The sequence below is a fragment of the Phalacrocorax aristotelis genome, chromosome 9 (genome assembly GCF_949628215.1).
Source record: "Phalacrocorax aristotelis chromosome 9, bGulAri2.1, whole genome shotgun sequence".
NCBI classification, from domain to species: Eukaryota; Metazoa; Chordata; class Aves; order Suliformes; family Phalacrocoracidae; genus Phalacrocorax; species Phalacrocorax aristotelis.
The window spans coordinates 20840479-20864572 of record NC_134284.1 but is presented as its reverse complement, the minus strand read 5'-3'; the positions used below and the strand labels follow the sequence as shown (position 1 = coordinate 20864572).

The following is a 24094-nucleotide window of genomic DNA, read 5'->3' as shown; positions in this document are numbered from 1 at the left end:
AATGGAGACAAAGTAGTATTGTATACGTTTTCAAAAAACATTGGTATGAGCTGTTCGCAGGCGATTCCACTCCCCACCTACTTTCTAATACACTCTTGGTTTAGGATGACTTCACTGTTCCTGTAAATAACGACAAGAATGTAAAATAGTCTCTACCTACTCTCTAGGTCAGTGACCCCTTTCACATTTCTTAAGGCTTTCCCCCTTCTTTCCTTTGAATGGATGCTTCTACTACTTCCCCGATACTCTGCTGAAGTTATTAAACCGCATTTGTTGTGGCACTGTGAGTCAGCAGAACTGGCTGAGCAGTTTCCACCGTACAGGGCTCTGAGCTTGGTTCACAGAAAGCATCATCGCAGGAGCATCATCTGCATCTCGGTTCAGGACTGCAGGTACTGCCAACCCTTCTGTGAAAGACGTAATTATTACAAAAGCTGTGCTTTCCAATCGCAAAAAGATGGGAAAACGTTCAGGCTGGATGATACTCATTTCAGATGAAGAGGAGAAACAAAGATGGGAAGATTATACTTGTGCTGTGAGATACCACAGTAATTCAGACTGAAACATTCTTCCTCTGAAATGAAGCACAGAACAGCTGCCTCGGCATTTAGGAATGCACAACCCAAGAATCAGGATGCCAGCTCATGCTGGTGATTGCCTGCCTTCTGCCTCCTGCAAAAAAAGTTAAATAAGAAATAGCTGTTATTGAAACTTCTGATAAGTCTTCACAGATACTTGCCAGATGCTCGAGGAAGGGAGATACTTGGTTTTGCTGGGAAAGCTCATATTTACTGGAATTTTTTTTTCTGTGAAAGATGTACACCTTTATACTGAATAACCGTTTTCAGTCACTCTAACAGGAAATACGAGCGGCTGTGTGAAGGCGGCGCGGGCAGCTCGCTCCGCTGGGCTTTGCCCACGGGCGGGGCGGCCCCGCCGGACCCCGCGGCTCCCCCAGCGGTGCCGGGCGGCCCGCCCGGGAGTTGCCCCCCGCGGTCGGCGGAGCCCTTTAAATAAGAACCTGGGCGCAGCGTTTCCTTGAGTTTTAGTGCAGGCAGCCGAGCGCGCTCCCTTCCCCTGACCCCGGCAGCCGCTTTCTGGGCAAGGCATCGGGGCGGCGCGGGCCCTCCCCCGCTCGGCGGGCAGGCCCCGGGCCCTCCGGCAGGCAGCGGCGCGGGGAGGGGCCGGAGAGTGCCCCCCGCCGTGCCGCCGGCAGGCTGCGGCGGGCAGAGCCGCAGGGGAGGGTGACGCAAACGCCAGGCCCACACAGAGGGCGGCCCGGCGCGGTACCCTCAGCGGGGCAGGGGCCGCGCTGGCACAGCCCTCACGGGCCAACCGGAGAAAAGGGCTCTGTCTCTTTAAGGCGGCGCCGGGCGCCCCCTGCTGGCGGCGGTGGAGCGGGCGGGCGCTGTGCCCGCCGCGCGGGGCGGGCGCGGCCCCTCGGTGCGAGCGGGGCCGCGGCGCGGCGGGTGTGTCCTGCTGTTGGTCGCCCACCCACACGCCCGCCCCCGTGCTGTGGGCTGGGAGTGGGGAGAGGCGGGGACGAGCCGGAGGAGGAGGAGGAGGAGGAAGTGGAGGCGGCTGCGAGTAGCGGGCAAATGGGGAGCTGAGCGGCTGCAGCAGCACCGCGGCCCCGCAGCAGCACCAGCGGCAGCAGCGGGCGGGCGCGGAGGCGATTCGGCGGCAGGGTCCGTGCGGGCGGAGGCGGCCCGGGAGAGGGGCGGCGGGGCGCGGCGGTGGGTGCCGCTCGGTGGCCAGCAGCGGCATGCCCGCTGGGCTGGCCGCCCCGGGGCTGGCAGCAACGTCCGTGCCGGCAGAGACACCTTCTCTGCCCGCCTGGGTGAGCTGCCTGCCGGTGCCGGGCGAGGCCTGCGGGGGCTGCACGCCGCTCGCCGCCGCCGGCGGAGGCTGTGCCTGGCTCGGTTCGGCGGCGCGGAGCGGGCGGGTGGGAGGCAGCGCCCGCGTCCTCCGCGGGGAACAACTGACTCTCTTTTCTCTTTTTCCCTTAAAGCCGTTGCTTGGCAGTCGCCGAGTGCGAGCTGTGGCCGGGCTGCCCCCGCCGCCCCGGGCTGATCCGCCTCCCCGGGCCGGCACCATGCAGACCTTCCTGAAGGGGAAGCGGGTGGGCTACTGGCTGAGCGAGAAGAAGATCAGGAAGCTGAATTTCCAGGCCTTCGCCGAGCTGTGCCGGTAAGGAGGCGGCCCTCGCCGCGCCGCGGGGAGCGCCGGGGCGGGCGGCGGCCCCGGGATCGGGATGGGGCCGGAGCGGGGCCGGGCCGGGCCGGACGGCTCCGGGCTCGGCCGTGGCCTGCCCGGCCCTCGGGCGTTTTTTGCTGGGTGCGTGATTCCCCTCAGCCGGCCCTGCTCGCCGGGTCCTGGGGGAGGTAGGGCTGGCCCTGTCCCCGGGGCCGCGGCGGAGTTCTGCCTCCCGCTTACCTGGGCGGCTGCCGCGCACGCCCGGGAGACTCGGTCCGTGTGTGTCTGAGTGACGGCCCGGCACAGCCCGGGTTTACTGCCCGGATAGATTTCTGTCCGCTGCTTGCCCAAGAGGTCTCTGGTATTCCGGTGAAATAGTCTCATTTGGATTCTCTGCGGACCCTGCTAAGATTTGGAGCTGAAGCCGAGTTATTATTAGGAAGAGTCAAACTGACTGGGAATAACTTTCCTTCATGTCCTGTGGAAACACATGAAATTGGGGTATATGAGCCCCTGAGTGAGCCTGTATTCACCTGAGATGTGAATCTGATGTCTGAAGGTGGTATGACTGTGTCTTTTCTGCAGTCCCAGAGGAAAAGGTTAGTTCGATAAGCTGTAATTAGACTTTATCTGAATAGCTTCGAGGATAATATACGCAGTGTATTACACAATTTTATTATTTAATTGCAAATGTAAACTCCATGTGGGTCCAAGGTCTGGTGACACATGCATTAAAGCTTCTGATAATGAATAACAGCTTTTAATATTTATTTCATTCTAATAGTTTATAACAAGTATATGAGATCAATTTTGGTAATTGAAAATATTCTAAGTAACTCATGTTCTGTTTTCTGTGAAGTCTGTTCAAACTTTGCAGAATGTATTTTACAAGACTTCAAATACATGTTATTAAAGCATGTCGTGCTAAAAGCACCCGTCCCTGTGAAATTTATGTTGGCAGCCCTTGCTCCTTTCTGTAAAGGTGAAGGAGGCAGAAGAAACAGAAAACTTTTGAAGAAGTGGCAGAAGCTTTTACATCAGTTTGTGTTCTTGGCATTCTGTATCCTCTCTGTCAAACTTCAGAAAAACTTAGTAGAGTTTTTTGAAGTATAGAAAAGGCTGCAGGTTCTGGTTTAATGTATTTTTAAATTTCCTGTGATTCTCCAAACAAAATACTTCTTGATGAATAATGCTAAGCTTTGACCTTGCCCAAGAGACTTTCAGTTAGCTTTTGACACACTCAAAAATACTTTAATAAGCATTTGAAAAACGTCATTTCTAGGGCCCCGAATTTTGGTGTAGGCTGTTTTTCGTGCCCAGAAACTAAGGGCAATCTCAGAAAATAGATAAAAACCTTTTTGTAGTAATTTGTCTTTCATTCTTGGTATTATGTGCTATGCTTTCTTGAGTTTAGGAATCTCCAAAACTGACGTTCTGCCTTCCACTGTCCTTTATCTCTTTGACTAGGTCTTTGCTTCATTTTTCTCTACTTCAGAAATTTCTTATGCTTGTGTTACGTAACGTGGATCTACAATTTCTTTGCGTACTGTACCAATTTATTAATAGTTTTAGGTCTTCACAGTGCTGTGAAAATTGACCCCAAAGTATCTCTTTTGCTACACTTTACTAATTTCGTGATGAAAATTAGGCTGTCTCATTCTGTACAGGCTAAGCTCACTTTGAGTAGCATTTACACACACAGGGTAGTTATATCTTTTCAGTCATGCTTTGATATTTTTAAAAGCATTTAATATTAGCCTTTCTGTAGAAGTGGAGTTAAGTGTTTGGTTTAAAGATCAGTACAGTCCCTGGAGCAACTTGCACTGGTATCTTGGGTGCTCTGTTTTCCTTCCCAGTAACTTCCATTGACATCAGTGGGAGGCTGCATTCATTTAGTCAAAGATTTTAAGTATTTTATGCATAATACTTACTTGATTACTTGTGTGTTTGTAAGTTTTTGTTGCTGTAGAAAAAGTGGTGCCAAGCTCGACATGCATCTTACCAGAAATATTGTGTATGGTAGGAAATAAGGCAAGCATACTCATTCCTGTACAGTGATTCATGCATTAGAGTGGACTTTGTGTCTGTCTGTCCGCTCTGTGTATTTTATGGTGACTGTTACTTGGAATTTATATGCCTGTTGCCTAAGGGTATACTTTCTGGCTGACTATGAAGTTCCAATTTTGTTTGTATGGGTTTGCAATGAAGCAGTTATATAATCCGGGAGAGTAAGAGAAGTCTCCTAATGGACTCCTGAAGCATGCTGGGTTTAAATCAGGAGTATTGTTAGGATGTGAAAAATCTTCACTTCTTTGCAGCCTGTCAGTGCAGCCACTTCTACTGCCACTTCTACTGTGTCCTAAACGGGACACAGACACACATTTCAAAATCTGTTTGAACCATCCTCTGAGACACAGTCTAAGTGCTGAACTGCTTTCTTAAGATTGGTTCCAGGTTTTGTCTCCAGCAGCACTCCTAAGCTGAAATGTTGTTACATTGTCCTGGCTGAAATGAAACATGGGTGAATGTGAGTGGCCCAGCTGTTAAGGTGCTGCTTTGGGGCATAGGCAGGCCTGTCTTCAGGTTTCTGCTCCACAAAGACTGGGCAGGAACCTTAAATACTTTCCTCATGTTTGTATCCATCTTTAAAGTGCAACTTAGGCTGCTGGGTTTCGGTAGGTTTTCCTGTTAAATTTTGGCATCTGAATTCTTCTAGTTTAGTTACTACAGTACTAAGAGGCACCTACCTTCTTTTCTTAAAATTTTCACTTGGTAACATAAAGTTCTGGTACCATGTGTGACTGGCACGGCAGTTGTCCTGCCTGAACATGGTGTCTTGGGGCTTTTGCCTAAGCTTTGTTTCCACAAGGTAATCTTCCTTGAATCAAAGGCCTTTGAGCTCACCTGCACTTTCGGTCCTCACTGTGCACCCTAGGTACACACTACCAGATCTATGTTCTTCATAGAGCATAATGGCCTTGGCTGTGCCTTCCAGGTGTAGGCCAAGGAGATGAAAGCAGTGCCTGTAGTGATACTTACCTCCACATTTATAGGCCAGACCAGCGGTTCCCCAAATTGTTGGGTTACAGCCCAGTGCAGCCCTTAGTGCTTCTTCATCTCTTTCAGGCTTCTGAGTAGTATGGTGAGCAAAAAGGCAGTGTCGTTTCACAGGCCGGTTGCAGAGGATCAGTGGTCCCTGCATAACATGTTGACAGCTGTCGACCTAGAGGATAGAGCACTTGCCTGGCAAGTGGGAAGCCCAGTTTCAAGCCTGCAGCTGGTGTCTCCCAAGGGAGACTGAACCTGAAGATGGGCCAAGCTCACTCTGATCCTCTGGCTGAACCTGCCACTGTGTATAGAGAGGAATGCAAGCTCCCTCCCCAGTGCCAGGATAGCCATCCTCCGTGCTATGCCTGTAGCACCGTGGCGGGAGCGTTCCTTTGGGATGAGGTGCGTCCTTCAGTTCTGGTCTCTGCTTCCCGCAGTGGTTTTCAGTTCCACCCAGCAACGCCCTTCTACATAAGCTGTTGGTGGAGTAAAACTTTAATGTTCCTTTCTGTGCATCGGTACAGTTTCAGAGGGGAGAAGAGAGTCTCTGTCTCAGCCTTGCTGATAAGAGGCCATTCCTATTTGAGTTGTGGTGTGCACTGTGAGCTCTTCCGTGTGGAACAGGGTGTTCAGTGCAGGCTTCTCAGTGAATTTATTAGTCAGGAGGCAATTTAAGATGCTCCTACTTCCAGGCTGTCCTGTGCTTTTGAGTAAAACTGCTAGGTCACCATGCTTTTTGTTGAACTTGGTATTATCTGCATGCTAGCATATATGTTGCGGCTGCAGTTCCCTGACTAGGGCGCCTTATGGGATTGCAGTGTGCAAATGTCTGGTTTGTGTATCTCAAGTAGATGTTCCTGTGAGCCTTCATGTTTGGCTCCACCAGGGTGATGGCGCAGTCTCAGAGCTTTAGGGGGCTGGCTATTGGCAAAATATAAAATATTTATAGCCTGCTAAAAAGTAAGACAAGTTTCTAGGGACTCCTAACTGAGAATTCGGTAGTCTGTCATGTAAGCATGTAGCTCTGATACTGTCTTCTGTCCCTGCCACTGCTGAGAGGAGCAGTTTCTTCTTCCTCTAGCTGCTTGGTCTCGACCTCTGTCTCAACTGGCAAAGACTCTCAATCAGTCAGTTCCCCGCTCATCACGTTGACCTCGGAAGGGTTGTCACCATGCAGGTGCACGAGCACTAATACAAGGTTAGGGAAATGGAGGTGCGCCGTTCCATTACCAAGATGACAGAGCTGCAGTGTGAATTGCAGACAGTGGTAGAGGCTTTTGGATACCCATATTATCCTTTTACAGAATATGCATAGATATACTACCAGGTCTCTCTGGAGGTTGTGAATAAAAAGCCTGCTGCTCGTGCCATATGAGGAGTGGTAGTGGTAGTACAGAAAAATGCATGTATCTGTTCAGAAAATGAGTTGTATGTGTTTGACACCATTTGAGATCAGTGAGGTACAGCCATTTACAAATGGCTGTGCACTCTATAAAAGCCTCCATTTCCTTAGTAGTTGTTCTGCATGTCATCCGTTAATATAGTCTCTCCTGGGAGCCATGAAGATGTGAGGCAGTAAGGTTATGGCAACGTGAATCAGTTAGTTATATGAAGTGAAATATGCTTCATCCAAGAGGAGATAATTTAAAGTCACCCCATTCTGAATGGTAAGCTAATTCTCAGTTATTTTGGGCAAAAGCATTCACATATGCAACTCATAAGTTTGCATGGTAATGTGGTAGCTTTTCTGTGTAGCTGTATACATAGTGAGTCAGAATTTCCTCTTTATAGCATGTAGAAAATGAATAGAAAAGGAGTTGAAGGGTTGCCCAAAGATGTAATTTGTGTCGTGATAAATCCTGTGATTTGACAGACAGAAGAACTGTGCTTGTACATCATCATGTCCAGATTATTTATGGACATATTTTATTGTGCTGTATTTTTTTCATAAAAGCAGGGTGAACATCTGGGAAGAAAAAGTTTTCAGGAAATTATAGACATTCTGAGAAAATCAAATTCTGCCCACAAAAGAAGATGATGGAAGTGAGGTAATCGAGAATGCCGTCTAGTAAAGCCCAGTTGTCTTGATTTGTAGCGAGCAAGCCGAATTGTCTTCTCCTCTCCTTGGAAGATCATCTGTGACAAACTGATAGCATTCACTGACACACAGGAAGCTAAGGCTTCTTGATCTGGTTTTGGTTCCCAGGTGCTACCCACTGCTGAAGACTGGTGTGAAACGAGACCATGTTCTTGAATTGCTAGCTGCATCAGGTCAGCAGGTCTTGGTTTGGGTTTTATGCAAGGAGATGTACTTTCCTTTGGGTATGAGCTCCTGTTAGGGCACCTTTCACCTGTACTGAAGACCGTTTGGGTATGACAGGTCACTGTGGTGGGTTGGTTTGGTGTGGGTTGTTTTTTTTTTTTTATTGAGTTATGATGAAGCTGTTTTGATGCTGGTACCAGATCAATCTGCTGAACATAGCAACCAATGATTTTTTTCCTGCCAAAATATTAGTATGTCTAGTTTAAATTTCCATGTCACTCGAACTTGCTCGGTTTTTTTCTTTTCTTTAAGCTAAATTGATTCTTCAATTTCTGCCTATTTCATTTCTGTGACAGATAGTTAAGCCTTCTTTCAGCAGGTATGAGAAGCTACTCTGTTTAGTAAATCTACCATAAAATGGTAAACACTGTTGTCCGTGCTGTAGATCTGTATGACTCTCTTTTTCTCTTCTAAACTTTGTGGTCTCTCTTGTGCCGTGGCCTGTGCACAAGAACCTAAACATGAGTTTTAAGATAGATTTAAGAATAATGCTGGTTTGAGGGTATTAAATTAATCTGTTTCTTTATATAGCAGGCTGTGAATTGTATTGCATATTTTTTCCAGGAAGAACTCAGGGGATTTTCTTTAACCCCAATCCCCCACAAAAAAACCTAAATACTACTTCTGTTAAATGCTTGGCTTGTGCCAGTTAGTTTTTACAGCCTTAAAAGCCATAAAAATAAAATGTATGTGTGTTGATCAATAGCTCCCATTGTTGCTTGTTTTGGTGTGAAATACTATATCATGAGAAATAACTGGGGGCAAATGGGTGGGTAAGTTTCTTTGACATTGGATCTAACAAAAACTTACAGCTAGCCTAATGGTAGAAACTATACCAAGCTGTGAAAAAGTGTTGAAGGTAGTAGCAAAAAACCTGTGTATTTCTTGGAGGAAAAGTTCACTCTATTTCTGTGTTCCTGCTCCTCCTTCCAGTAGTCTGCAGAGAAGACTTTACGTCCCAGAAGAATTGGATATGTGTGCATTTTCTTAATCTCTTAGAGCACTTACTGATAGGCATCCTTCTCACAAAAACCTTACTGCATTATGCTTGTAGAATCATTTCATGGGAACACAGAGCGCGGCCGCTCGGCAACAGAAGTGACTATAACAATCACCCTTTCATAGCGACTGTGTTTTGTGTTCTAGCAATCATTTACCTTGGGTTCAGGAAGTTTGCGTCCTCCTTACAGTACATCCCTTTACCACAACCTGTTTGAACTGATATGCAGCAAGGAACAATAATAAGCTTGGTCAGGTGGCAGCTCTTCAGAGAAAGATCTGCATTCTTTTGCAGATCACAGGCTGAATACAAATTAACAGTGTTGCCAAAAAGAAGAAAAAAGCAAATGCCATCTTGGGGTACCTAAGTTGGAACAAAGCCTACAAGGCACATGAAGTAATGCCTGCATTCTGCGCAGCGCCAATAAGGCGGCTGCTGCAGTAGCCTCACCTACTACTGCCTTTCGTTTGGGGCACAGCATTTCAAGGAAGAGGCAGATGAGCTGGAAAGTGCCCAAAAGAGAGCATTGATAAGGATTGGAGGTCTTGAAAATATGGTGTGTTGTACTGCTTTACTCAACATAAAGGAGGCTGGATATAGATCTTCAGACACAGTAAAAAGCTGCTGTAGGGGGGAAAAAGAAAAGGGAAAAAACCCCAACTCTGCACCCCCAAAAAATGTATTACCCAGTTCCATTGTAGGTAGAAAAAAAAAGTAGCAGGCTTCAGTTGTGCCAAGAAGGAGGGATGATAGGTAAGTGGAAAAGATACTGTGATTGTCCAGGCAAGCAGTGTAATTTGTTGCTTGAGACTTCTAAGACAAATTTGGACAGACATGCTGGAATAACGTGGGCCTGTGGTCCCGTTTCAAGGCAGAGATGTTGACCTCTCTGTTGTCCCTGGTTTGGTCCAATCTTTAATAGCAGAGAAGGTGCCTGAGAAACAATTCTTTGTGTACAATAAGTAGCTTGACGTCCCTTTACTAATTCAGGAATTGTGGCTTGGGAAGTCTAGGCAGAGTCTAAATGTGTGAAGCTGTTTTGAATATATAGGCTCAGCCTGAGAAGGGTGTCAGAGATGATGGAAAGTGTTTGCTGTGCTTTAATGTACTGCACATGGGAAGCACTGACTGACAGTGTATCTCATGATATTGGCCAGATAATGTGCTATTCATCTCAACAGTTGACACTTTTTGGTGAGGTGACGTTCTTGAACATGTTTCAAGGAAACAAGGAAGGAGAGCATGTGAAACCCACTAAAATAAGCATGATAATAGATAAAATAAGCACCTGTGCTGGACATGTCTGTGCCATAGTGCTGTGGCACAAGCACTCTTCTGTCTGGTTATCTTTTTCTCATTTTTGAGTTCAGTGTTCAGTCCTTGAGACAATGGTTTGTTTTGTGCTGATGGAATTTAACTCTCCTCAGAAGGCGTTATGCCATTTATATGATCAAGGAGGAAACTGCTGATACTTCCATACTGTCCAAATACTACACAAATACAAGCTAGTATTCTCTCTCTCTGCAGAGAGAAATCCTATTTGGAGGACAACCATACACTTTAAGAACAGCTTTCAATCATTGAGGGGGGGATGTCCTTTAGTTCCAAGTAAAACATCCTCAGTTGTAGTTCTCTTTCTTCCCAGCTGCAATGCTTGGGCTATTTTGGCCGGGGTATGATTGCCACTTGAACAAATTCTGTCAAATAATTCCTGTGAATTGGGAACCAAAGCAGAAGTCTGCTCTTTCCCACAGCTGGGCTACTACCTGTGCGGGCAGGAGGGGGTGCGCTCATTGAGGTCACTCTGCGGGCTCCCAGGGGTCTGGTCTGGAGAGTGGAGAAAGTAATGTTTCTAGATCTAGTGGCACTTTTAGGAATGTAATTGGCAGAGCTGGGCCCAGAACTTGGAAGCAGGTTCAGTTCATGTTGAGCTGTTTAATCTTCTCCCCTCGGATGCCAGTTAGTGAAGATTTATAATGCATCTCGTTTTGTCTTATCGCATACTGCGGAGTCATGCTTGCTTGGAAGAATTTGGAGTTGGTCCTTCCTCCTCAAAATCCCAGGCTTATTTTCGTTTTTCATCACACTCCTCACAGTCTTTTCTTCCTCCATGTTAACAAGCCATCTTCAGTCCTTTCCCACTGTAACGCACTGGTTCTGCATTTTTGGTCTGGGTCCCGAGGCATTGCGTCACGAAACTGAATTCTCCGCGGCGCCACTGGCAAAGGAAGAAAAATACTTGAATCAGACATGTCTGTAGTAAAAGACAAATTACTATATCTTGAGCTGTGAGGCTGGGATGTTCCTGGCCATCGTTCTGAAGGTTTGTGGTGTGGTCTGATGGGGCAAACACAAACACGTGCACCTTGAGGGAGTCTCCACCCTTGAAGAGTTGATCCCCCCCTTGAGAGATTTTTAGCTAATTGGCCTGGTTAAGAGACCTTGTTTGAGTTGAATGTTTTGGCCAAAAGCCGTATAGTTGTCCTTTTCTGAAATAGTGTTTTTTAAAGTGCTGTTGACTTTTTCTACTTCCTCTAACTTTGCCCCCAATGTTAGGTATGGATGAGTACATGTGGTAGTGTAATGTGTTTTCTTATACCAGAAGGAAACAGTTCAGAGGATTCTTTGGAAACCAGGCCTTTGGCACTGCACGCTGTAGTGCTTAGTAATGACTCTCACTGCCTAGCCTTGATAAAGTTATCTGCGTGTTGGGGCAACTGGTTAATAGGTGATAGAACAAGCGATGCCTGGGTGATTAATGGCGCTGGAAGGAAATGATATCATGAAGGTCCACTTGTGACATGCCACGCCTGCCCCATCAGCAGCCCCAGTGCTGCAGTCCTTTCTCCCTGCCACTCCGAAATGACTTTTGTGGTTATAAGAACTGGTGTAAATGACTAGGCTTATTCCTTATCATGTCAGCCTGGTTTCACTACAAGGATGGAAAGTGTCATCAGTTGTATAGGTGGGCTACGCAACACTGCCTGTTTCAGCAATACCTTATGTTTTAGTGAGTCCAGCAGTGACCACTTAAACTCAGTTGGATTGTGTTATTTCTTAAACATGTGTGTTTCAATGAGAATCTGGGTTATTTCCTTGTAGTTAAAAAACAAACTGCGGAGATGAAGGTAATTACTGATAACTGTTGCTCTTTAGCTCTATCCGCATGTCATACAGCTGTGTGTAGATACTTCTTTGTTCGGGAACATGCTGTTCCTTTGTATTACAAAAATTCATCACAGTTCAGGAGGTTTTACGGGCTGAGGATCCAGCCCTCTCCACCTGCTGTCACTGGAGTCCAGGACCAATGCATCCCGTACAGGCTCTCCTTGCTACCATTTGAAGGGTGAGAGGGTAGCACAGGGAAATGGCGAGGTTACTCCTGCACAAATTCATGAGTATGTTTTGTGTTGTAGCAGGGGCCCTAACTGCTCAGAGGTTGACAGGCCAGCTGGAGAGTGTGAGGCCAGCCAAACAGACCTGAACCTGGCCAGCCAGGACCTGAACGATGGTTGTAGCAAGATGCTTAGAGGAAGTATGAGGCACAGAGCAAGTGAGCTGACCTTCCCCTTGGCAGTCCCTCTTGCCTTCTGTCACTCACTAGTTTACAGACTCCAGTGGCAGCATTTGTGTCCATGGTACCGTGTTTAATAGCCACGGATGGATCTGCTCCACATGAACCTTTTAATGCATTTTTGAACTCACTTTCATTCCTGACATCACAGGAATGTAAGGAGGCTATCCACACGTGTTGGCTTTTCTCTAGTTTTGCTGTAAGTAAAACATGAGCAAATACAAAGTTGCTTCTGCTGTGTTGTGTTGTTTGTGGTTTTTTTTTTACCTGTAAAGGAATAGGCATTACTTATTTTTAAGTGTATGGATACATGTTCATTTTATGAAAACACTCTAGTTCTTGACCAATTAAAAAAAAATTATTTCAGTCAAGATGCTGTAAGTTCAGAAGTCAAAAGTTCTCCCCAAAGAGAAAAGACTGCTGCTAAAGATAAAAAAAACCACAACAAACCAACTTGCAAAAGAGGGAGGAGGTACAACAACTAAAAGCTGGGTACAGCTTAGGAGTCATCTTCTAACTTCATCTAGTGCATGCTAATCTGTGACTTACAACCAGCAGCAGAGGGTATGTCAAACCCCTTGTAATTGAAGAGAGTGTCCTTTCTATGTTTGCTGCCTGACCAGGTTAAGTGGTAACATAGTGGAGGAGCACTTTCCAAAAGTAAAATATTAGTACTGCAGTTGGAACAGAAACTCTGTAGCATTTATGCCAAAAGTACAATTAATTTTCAAATAAAATCTGCACCTATCTTTAGTCAGATATTGAGAGCATTGAATTTTTCTGGTCTTTCTGTTGGTTTTCAGTTAACGTTGCCTTTCTGTAGTTTCAAGTATGGCTTTAAGAGTTGCTTCAACTCAGCATTCTTTCACACTGTTGTCTGAAATAGATTTTCCTTGCCAGTCAGTCTTTAAGCACAGACTTGCATGCACTCGGACCAGCCTCGTGGTTTTAGAGTTACTGTGCTCTCTAGCACAGGTGCATGCTGATAATGTGTCGACTCATGATGTTTCCATCACATGTGGCTTTAACATTAGTGTCCTGTGAGATAGTCTGGGTAAACCACATTATCAGAGACTCTTTACAAGGCCCCCTGGTCTGATAGAGCTGTGTGCGAAGCTCAGCATTCAGATACATTTGATAGTTAGAAGGGTGGGAAGAGGAGGATAGAGGGAGCTTGTTCTGAGGTTGCCTGTGGTGCTGCTCTTGTTTTGCTGACAAAGAGGGAGCTTAATTCACTGGAGCTGTCAATCTGGTAGTTTTTAAGCACTGAAAGAAAACTCCTGTAAATGTGTGTGTAAGTGTATGTGAGGGAGGAAGGGGAAAAAGAAACTAAGCAAGCCTACTATTTTGATGAAAGGCTGGTGGTGGAAAAAAAAAATAGTACTTGTAGTTGCTGACCTGCACCCTGTATCTGGCAGAAAAGGGGAAAGCATAGGGGAGAAGTATTGTTGTCAGTGCATTGGATTGGAGCTCCATGTGCTGTGCAAAGAATATGTGATGATAAAATCGAGCAGCACCCTTTGTCACTCAGTAGAAGTTTTCTTTTTCAAAACTTCCACCTTTTAAAGCTGGTTTAATCTATGGAGAGAAGATGATTTGTGCTTCACCTTTAGCTGTTCCTGGTTGGATGGACTGCAAGTGGGAGCTGGGGCTATAGGAGGAGGAGAGATCTATTTGCAGGTGGACAGGTGCTGGATGGGGTTATGTTTTGACTTTGGGGCTTGACATTTTGGTGTAATCTTTCCTTCTGTCTCAAGGAATAGATCAAAGTCCAGGGAACTCTATCCAGGCTGGAGCGAATTTTGAAGAGAGTAGGGTTTTCTGACCTTTTTCCTGGCCTTTATAGAACCAAAATTTTAGCATGCTTTGAGGAATAGAAAGTAGAGGCTTGCTGCTAGATAAGGGGTTGAAGCTCCATTTTCTTTTTCTTTCTCTTTCTGATGCTATTTTAATCCCTCAGTTCTCAGCATCTGGGAGAATTTGTGCTTTGAATTTTGTTCTATTCACAATTCAGGAGAGTGAAAAATTTTTGGTCATAGACATCACCAAGTTTAAATTGCTTTTGTTTGGGGATAGCTTTGTTTCAAGAACTCTCTAGCTAGTTTCCTTCTGATTCCTTTGTTAGTGCAATGTGATTGTAGCTTTACTCTTGATGTATGCTATAAGGCATTGACCTTCATCGCTTTTGTTGCTTACTAGTGATGGATTGCCTGTTTTCCAATAGCATTGCACCTCAAGGTAGAGCTTTTTTGTGGATCAGAACTTGCTTTTGTGCAGTCAAAACAGTGGATCTTGCTATTGTCTGGCCTAAATGTAATTTAAAGCTTCTTGTGGCTATCTTTACCTGAAAGTATGTAACAGGTTATTGCTGGGTATTGTAATTAAACCACATGGATCTTTAGCATATCAGTTCATTTTGCCCTGAGAAGGCTCTGTGGAGTAGAGAAGACTTTACTTGATTGATGCTGGTCAGCTGCTGTGTTTTAATAGTGAATGTTTCAAAGAGACTGGAGGGGTGTAAGTGCTCATTTGAGTCAACTAGGAACCTGACGCTTGGAGCCCGGAATGATGCTGGAAGGAGCCAGAAATGATTGAATGATAAAGGTCATTGGGGAGTTTGTCTTTTTTCTCTAAGTAAAAAATAAACTTAGACGCATAGTACAAAATTATGGTTGCAGCAGAGTATCGCTTCCATGTGTACTGTGCTGACCGCCAGCTTTTGTAGTAAAACTTTTTTCTCATTTTTGTGCTACTGTGTTAAGCAGTTTCCTGATCAGCATAGTGCTGCATCTTGGCTTACAATAGGTATTGTTTGGGTAGGGGTTGGCATAATATTTTTGTGCTGTGATTTGATCTCTTGTTTGTCTTGAATAGTTTTATAAATAATAAAACGTAATGCTCAATCCCATTCCTTTTTGGCAGGTTTTCCTCTACTATTGTTGCAGTGGTAATGAAACAGTGTAGCTCTGATTGCAAGAGATCACTGAAGAAAAACAGTATTTTGGATGTTTGTTTTGTGTCTGGCTATATAACAGAGCAAACAGCCACACTAGAGGCAGAGTAGGTTGGACCTTCAGTCTGATGTGCTGTGGCTGTTTGTATGTTAACAAATAACTTCCCTAGTTTCTTGTTCCTAGTCCCTTGTTCCTAGTTTCTCTTGTTTGCCATTGTGAAAAAGGTCTGTAGAACCAGACAGGAGAGCTTTCTTCAAACAGAAGATGTGTTACTGAAACCACAGAACACGGATAGAGCATGTGCTACAGCTAACGTGTATTTTTAAAGTTACCTTTCTTTCTTTGTCAGTTTTGGTATGAGTGGACTGTGGAAAAGCATGTTTCCTCCCTGCCCCCTACCTCAAATTACACTAACTACAATTAGGAGACCTTAATTAAAATGCTTGGTTCATAGCTTGGGCAAAGAATTTGGAAACAAAGTCATTTATTCTGAGGCAGTTTTACCACAGATTTCTTCTGGGCAAAGCTGTTTCCTGTGTGTAAGATCAAGATCTCTAAATCTGTTCTGTGGAGAAGTTAGATGGGGGTCAAGTTCTTTGTACTAGTGCTTATTCCTGAAATAATAATCCTTGCATATGAATTAGGGTGAGTTTCTCAAAAGCTCGTACTTGTTAAGGTGCTGAGTTTTCTTGACCTTGGCGAGAGCTGAGCACATTTGCAGACCTTGGCCTAATCCAGCTCCCTCTAAAGCTGTTGGAAACCTCTGTTGTTGGATTCCTTACGAACTGGATATACCTGGTGTTCAGACTTTCTTTTTTTTAATGGAAAGCCTGAGAGACAGGAATGGGAATTGAATTTGTTCTCAGTGGCAAACCTGGGATCAACACATGGGTACTTCTGTTGGTTTGTTCTTGATTTGTTGCAACCTAACTACTGACAGAAGGCACTTAAGAGATGTAATGGCTTGATAATAACGATTGATGGCCAAGAATCAAAAGCATGGTAGGTAGTAATTAAAACATGACACCACGATGCCATTGAAAGTGCTCTGAATGCCTCCTTGACGCAGGGAAGTATCCGGTAGCGTAATTTGAAATGTTTTTGTAGGACTATGTATAGTATTTGAGTTTCCTGTTACTCAGTGCTGCTGCCACCTTTTCTTATGCAGACTGATAAGTGGGTGTAAAAGCTCCCAGTAAGAATAGATCTTTAGCCCACTTGCTGCTGGTGGTAGTGAAACCTGAAACACAAAATGTTTGTTTGTGGAAGATGCATGTGGTCCATGTAGAATCTTAATGTTCCCTCTCCCATTAAATCAAAGTAGATTGCCAGTTGTTTGGGGCTGGTCCAGACAGAATGTAGCAGCCTAGCACTGCTGCTAACATTACAGTAAAGGAAGGTTTGTGCTGGAGAATGTTTTTGATTAAATATGTTTTGGTCTTTAAAACACTAATGTTTTTGTGGGGGGTGTTTTCAGCAGCCACTTTGGGGATAGTTGTTGGAGCCTTCTATAAGAACAGGGATGAAGGTTCTCTTTCAGTAAAGCTTGACCTCCTTTTGATGAAATAAACACTATTAAAGGGTTAACTTTTTTTCCCATTCTCTATATGTCTTTGTGAAAATTCTTTCCCTGGCTTTTTCCCTCCCCTCCAACACTTCAAGAAATTAAATTGTTTGTTCAAAAGGTCTGATTTTGGTGTCAGATGACTACACTAGCTCAGGAACTGGGAGGCATTCCTGCAAGGCCAGTCCCAAAAAACCTGAGAGATGGCTCTTTCCTGCTGTAATGTAAATGTATAGTTTGACTATGAGGGGTTTTTGAAGCATTCTGCCCAGACAGCTTTGAAATATGAGTAGAGTCTTAGGTGTACGTAGATGAGCTGCAAGCAATTGAAATGTGTTTAAATTTTGATTTCTTCTATGTATTCATTGGGGTGGGAGTTGTACAGGGAGTTTCCAAATCAAGGAATGCTCTGGTCCGAAAGAGAATAGAGAAAAATCTCTTGAATCGGGTAGACAAAATAGGCTTGGCTTTTGGCTCTGTCGTAGGCTTCATTGTAACTTAAGCAAAACAGTGAATTTCCCAATATAATACCTTTTCTACCTGTCAAATGCAGAAATAATAAAAACCTGTCACCATGCTGTTGTGTGGCGGAACTGACTGCAAATTGCTCATAGATCATTGGATCTCAAAGGAGAGTCAAAGTATTTATTACTTTATCTTGATACTTGTCAGCAGCTCTTAATTCACACCTATCTACTCAGAGGCATGGTTCAAAATCAAAAATTTGAGTTGTTAAAAATTGTCTGGTCCTTACTGATGGTTTATATAAAAGAAATATCATTCAACCCAGTTGTTGAAGAACCCAACATGTTTTAAGAATTTTAGCTATCTCTTAACTGCTGTTCTTTCTCAGACGTATTTAACTAGTAAATATTTTCAGTTTATCATATACAGAGCAAGTGATTACTCAGCTTTTGCCAAGCTAAGATTTCATCATCTTGCAATGACTTTCCTAACTTGGTCATTTTAATTTGTGGTGAAAATGGAGTTATAGTTTGAAAAGCAGAGAGGAGAGAAGGAGCCAGGAGGCTGTGTAACAATCCAGTCGAGAAGAGACTGTGATAGTGATAAGGGTTGTTTTCTTCCTATGTTTTTTCTCTGCTTCTTGCATGAGTCCCCGAGATCCAAGAAGGCCCTTGTAACCCTGTGGGTAGAGCAAGTAGTTACCATTTACCAAATGCACACAAAACCTGATGAAACACTAGAAAACGAAAACTTTGGAAGCTACAAATAAATTTGAGCTTAGGCCTAAACCTTCTGAGACTAATGGGAGGGTTTTTTAGTGATAAGAGTTTACCTAACATGGGAACTTTGGAAAAAGAAGCTCTCAAAAAGTAGGAGTCTCTTATTCTTCTTATAGGAGCTTATCTAAGAAGGCACTATGTAACTTAAGTATCTAGCTGTGAACAACAACAACTGAAAATCACTTCTCAGAAATGATTAATTTTCTTTCACGTCTGCAGGTTGTTTACTGGGACTGGCTCTTCAGCGAGTCTTTACTCCTTTGTGTTTGTTATATACAATTTTACTTGTAATAAATGTCTGACAGACTTGAATGATTGGCTGGCTGAGGGCTATATCAGAAGTGGATAGCAGCTTGGCTTTGTCATGCTTATTTAAAAATTAAAAGATCAGGTACGCTCTGCAGCCTTTTTTCTAAAGGAAGCTGCTGTTCACCATTATACTAAGAAACTATTTTTTGCCCTCTAAATGAGGCCCTGGATCTCCTAGGAGATTTTAAGACTGCATATTTATTTTGTGAAAAATAGAATCATTTGATATATCTTCTGAAATGATGCTTGAGAAGTAGCAGAATACCTCTTTCAAGTGATTGACGAGCAGCACAGGCAGTGTTTTTTGTCTTCCTTTACAGGTGAGGATGTAGCTGTGAACCACTGGCCAGATCACATCCTGGCAGTGAAAGTGGAGGAGTGTAATCTAAACACTCCCAAGTGAAAACAAGGGGGGCAGTTAACTTGCTTTAGACGAAGCTTAGCATTTTAAGGTGGACTCTATGTTGGTTGTCTCATACTGTTTTCAGTCCTGTAGATGTCTGGAGAACATAGTGTGTTCAGTTAATCTCTCTGTATATGTGGAAGTTTCAAGGAGTGATCTCACTCACAGGAGAGACAGAAATGTCCAAACCAGAATGAAGGCTTTTTAGACTACAAGGCCCTGTACCGCCTTTCCTGGTTGCTCTTCAAATGGACAGCAGTGAGCCACATCTAGGAAAGAAGATGGGTGTGGTGATCAGAGCGGCCTGCGTGATGCTTTGAGGTAGTGCATGACCCTTGCCTCACATCAGGAAGAGTGCTTACATGTACTTAAGTTGGGGTTCTGTTCCCACTCCTACTCAAGGAAGTTCATGTTGTTGAACTGTCCTGCTGTGAGACTATTTTCTTTTTATTACGATTTCCTGAATTACGTGTGGACTAGGAATGTCTTCTTTCCCTGGTGTAATGCATACAGTTTCAGGAGGTCCTTATTACAGGTTTTCTTTATTTTAGGCTCAGACTGATAGTGTCCCGTAGGTTTCCCATGCTCTTGACCTACTGGACACTGCCTTTCTGCTTGCTCTGTCTTGCCTCTCTAAGGTGTGGTTTTCCAGTGGTGTGTGTTTGGTTTTTTTTGTTTTGGTTTAGTTTTTTTCCGGTGGGAGGAGACTTTAATGTGGTCTTTTCCTTTTGGCTTTGGAAATCGTTTGGAAAGATTTAAGTATGGTCCCACTTGTGTTCAAGAAATGATGTTAAGCAAAGCTGTGACTGCTTTGACCATTAGGCACGTATGTAGTAAGCAGTAAAGGGCTGTTGGAGTAGTTCCCGTTCTGAATGGAGTACTTGGTGATGGTAGTAGCCCAGGATGGCTAATCCAGCTGTCATCTTGAGCATAAGCACAGAAGCTATGAAACTGAGGATTGTTGTTGCTATGCAGGTGCCAGTTGATGGCAGACAATGTCCAAAATGATGACTGGCATCCAGAAGCTCACTATTGGTTTTCTTGGGCATGAAGGATACCATGGTCCCTAGGAGGTGCTTTTCTCTCTCCTCGCAGACTGCCCTGCTGTGGAGGATAGAAAGGGCAGGACCACAGCTGCCACCTTGTCTTGTATCACTGGAGTGAGAGAGGGGCTGGGTGGTTGCAGTGCCTTCCCAGGCAAGGACTGGGAAAGCTGAGGACTCTTTAGCCTGCTGTCTTTGGGTCCCAGAACGAGCAGATATCATGTTCAAGGTTTCTAATAATGGCAAATGAAGGCAGTGGGTACTGCAGAATGAACATGGAAGGACTGAAGAGAAGTTCTTTCCACACAAAAGGAGTGCAGGATAGGTGGGCCTTTTGGAGTGAGAAGCAGAAGTGGCCAGGATAACTGCCGAGTGTGAGCCTGTGGGATGCAGCCAGTAGAAGCCTCACTTCTCCAAGGAGTGTTTGAGAGCACTGAGGTGTGAGGGTATGAAGCATCAGCTGAAAGGCTGAGGGTTAGTATGAGAGACAGAGGTTATAGTCCTAGCCTCCTGTCCCTGGGATGTGTTGACTGAGGCATTGATGGGACTTGGTATGTCCTTCTCAGAGGTTATCAGTTTTGAAACCTGTTTCATTTGAAAACCCTGCATTGAAAAATTGAGTTCTAACTTTAGCTCTTTAAAAACACCTTTGTATTCAGGCTTATTGAACAAATACAAACTTCTGCTATGAAGGAGAGCTTCCAGAGGAACAGCTTGACTAGTTTAGAGGGGTGCTCTGTAGCTTCAGTTATGTCATGGTGTCAGTTCTTTGAAAATATGCTAAGCTAGTTATTGAAGAACACCTTGTAAATCTTCTCTGTAGCTTAATTACTTGGAAGTAGCTGTCATCTGTTACATGTTTATCTGAAAGGTATATAACAAGTGGAAGAGTTGATGGATAGAATACAACTGTTCATATGATCCTAATGTGTGCATGTGGGAGTAGTTTCCTAAGTAAGACTCACTTCCAGACAAGTCCAGTTAATATCTCTGTACAAGTATTAAATGACTTACAGTGATTTTTCTTTTAGTGTCATAGAATCAACAACAGAAAGATTGCTGTTACCCAAGGTAAAGCAGCATGGCACTGCAATGCTTTTGCTTGACTGGCTATTTTGATAAAGACCTACAATGAGAGATGACAAAAATCAGAGGATTTAGCATATAGTACTGCCTCGTGAAAGTGGTTTGAGTAAAAGCTGCTTGGTTCTAGTGGATCTTACCTAGGATAGAAGCCTGCAGTGTTTATCTTGCAGCTGTCTGATACAACAGCAGACTTGCACCTTGCATCTCAAGAGGCAGCACCTTACAAAGAAAAGCTCATGAGGCTCCTCTGTAAAACCCAGAAAGGAGGTAAGAAACAGTAGTGCTGTGTGAAGTGTCTGTAATGTCAGGCTTCATCCACAGCTTCTGTCACCCATATTCTCCTAGCATGTTCATCAACAGTGGAGGTGTTTGGTACTCAACAGCATAAGCATGTTGTGTCTACTTACACTACTAGGAAGGTGCAAGACTGGTGATGTTTGGCTTACTGCCATTAAATTACAGCACAAGAACTGTATGACTGTAGGTGGATAGAGACATTAGATAATGTATCTTGAGCAAACCTAGCACCAAGACAGTGGTAAAATATGAGCAAGAAATGGAAGGAAACTTCGTCTTTGATATTATGTTCTCTCTTCTGTGTATGGGCAGAGGGAGGAGTTTAATGGCAAGTTTAGCATGCAGGTTATCTTTAGAAGCATCTGTAAATAGTCTTGCATCCTACCTAACAATAAACTTTGTGGGTTAGTGCCCTAATTACAGTGAAATATTTTACAGACAAATACTTGAAAAAGAAATCTTCGTGCTTTTAACAATATTAAAATTTTGTTTTGTTTTGACATAAGGGCTTTTTAATTCTTTCTCAGTTCATAGCCTTAAATGGCCAAAAATGCAGTTTTAGATTTTTTTTCTTTCATTTCCTAATTGTTTGTCTGTAGGCTTTTTTTTTTTTTCCCCTAGTGATGCAGGCAGGGAAGCTATTCTTCACTAAGGAAAGTCTTCCTTAAAGTCTAGGCATGATCTTACTAGGACTTCTCTAAGGAGAACACCACAGTGTGAAAACAGTGGAATAAAGTCATAATGAAATAGTCTGTTATTCAGCATCACTTCTGGACTTCTGACCGAATAACCTGAAGTAAGACAAGGATATAAATAAAGCTGTAGTGTACCTCTGTAAGCAGGGTCTGTGGTTTAAAAGTGCCCTGGGGCACATAGCTGGTGTTTCAGCCCATCAGAAATCAGCAGTTGGAACAGTAGGTGTTACGGCTGACCAATATGCAGGCTAGTGCTTTTTGTTTGTTCAAAAAATTAGCACTTTAGTACTTCACACTGAAACTGATCTTCCCTTGAAGCTGGGCCTTGAGAGAGGGTTCTGCTGCAAAATCAAGGCTGGCCTTAGTACCATTAGACTGACATTGATGGGCTGTTGGTCAGCTGTGTCTGTGGAGGGTGCTGGGTGGTCTGCAGCCTTGCAGGTCTGAGAGCTGTCCATGGGATTGGGGTGATGTCTGTCTGGTGTCCGCCTTGGGGTGGTGGTATGGAGGCATGCAGGCCAGGCTGGAGGAAGACTACTTTTACACATTGTGGATGATGATGCTAGAATTCAGATGGAGCTAAAAACTGGAGGTGTTCAAATTAGTCTTGAAAAAAAATTATTATCCTAGATTTTTTTTTTACTTTTATCTGGAAACTAATTAGAGAAAATAATTAGGGGTGATGTAGTGTTTCATTGAGATGTAAGGGTGTAGTCCAAATAGGATAATGACAGTTTATGGCCTCTTAAAGTGCAACTTTTGCAAGGTTTTGATTATCGTTTTATAACCATCACAATGTTACTGTTCCTAAGGGCTGGGAAGACTTTGAAGAGCAACATTTTTGCTAAATTGGAATAGCTTCTGCCCTTAAGGTGATACCTGTGTATTTTGCAGCTTACTGTAGCACCTTGGACTGTGTGCTGACCAAGCATGAAGCCCTGCAAGTCCAACTAGGCAGATAATACCCACCCAGCATGAGGGTGAAGTCAGCAAGGCTGAGCGACTGCATGCAAGGGGGTTACGTAAAGCTGGGTGTGGAGCAGCCTCCTATCTTTATGAAACACGGCTGACTGCAGGGATCTGATGTGCAAAGAGCTGTGAAAACATGCTGCCTGGGAAAAATACTTCTTGGGATAAGAAATCGTGCTATTGCAGATAGATGTGCTAGCGGGGTATAAAAGCAGACATTTGGTCAAGGGTTTTCTTTTGCCTTCGCAGTCAAAAATTCATGCAAATATTCTGAGCAAATGTTATTTTTATTTACTAAAAGACTGAGAGGTAAATGTGTATGTTTCTCTGTGTGTAAAATCCTAATAGTATTACATGGTTCAGTCATTTTTGTTAACTGTTACTTGGTATCTCTTGTCTTAAGTGACAGCGAATGAGATGAACAAAAATCACTTTCCTCAGCAGATGTAGTTCAAGGATCTAAGCCAGAATTTTCAATATCATTTGAAGTTGTTATTTAACGTGGATCTTTTCCCATGTATAATGATTCTTCAAGTTTTTGTACATATTTCAGATTTACAGCAATTTACAGAAAGTTGTAACCTTTCTATGAGTCCCTTTCTTTTATGCTGACTGTATCTCCAATTAACCTGTGATGTAATTCTGGCAGTATTTTTGAGCTGATCCTGCATATGACACCCCCCAGTCAAGTGTGAAAGCCCCAAAGAGAACATGGGGAGTTAGCAGTGTGCATCTGATGATGCGCAACATGGAAAGCAACCTGAAACAGCAGAGGGAATGATCAGTTTCTCCTGGCCTTGTGTTGTGCAGTCATCTATAGGCTTGAAATCCCAGCGTGTGGTATACCATCATCTCCACAGTTCTTATCTCTTACATCTACAAACAAAAGAAGTTAGCAAGAGAAAATGAGTACACTTGTCCAGGAGAGATTTGTTCTGTGATCATGTTTAATCAAACATGTAATCAACATTTAATCAAACATTTAATAGACAGCTTGCATTTTTCCTTCTAATTAGTTGCTGCCAATTATTGGGATTGAAGAGTGAGTTTGAGGGCGGAGCCAGACAAAAATAACCCGGAGGAAAACAACTAGCTGCTACTGTGCCTTTGTGTCTGCCTTTCCAGCTCCTACTCAAAAGCTGCATCAGCTGTTCATACATCTGCCTCCTTAGCAATGATAAGGTCAATGGTAATTTGGTAGGTTAGAATAGAAATTTAGCTTTTTATTTTTCCCTTTAACAGGGATTTAGGTTATCTTATAAACTCATCAGCATGTTGTGGTCACACCAGTGTTGTAATGGGGAGGGGCAGGTACCAGAGAATCTGGATAAGTCCATACAGAGAAACAAATGTAAAAGATGCAGCTGAAATGTTGGCTTTTTTCTGAGA

The 24094-nt window shown here is 43.9% G+C and overlaps 1 protein-coding gene across 2 annotated transcripts in view; it reads left to right on the top strand.

The window, feature by feature from the left end:
- The first annotated feature begins 1423 nt into the window (after positions 1-1423).
- Positions 1424-24094, top strand: part of ITPK1 (inositol-tetrakisphosphate 1-kinase) — a 156165-nt gene continuing 133494 nt past the window's right edge. Inside the window, exons 1-2 of one of the 2 annotated variants that reach the window (XM_075103751.1) lie at positions 1424-1688; positions 2012-2190. In XM_075103751.1, the coding sequence (XP_074959852.1) occupies positions 2096-2190 (95 nt within the window). In that variant the 5' untranslated portion in view covers positions 1424-1688; positions 2012-2095. The remainder of the gene's footprint in view (positions 1689-2011; positions 2191-24094) is intronic. The other variant, XM_075103753.1, reaches the window with a different exon arrangement.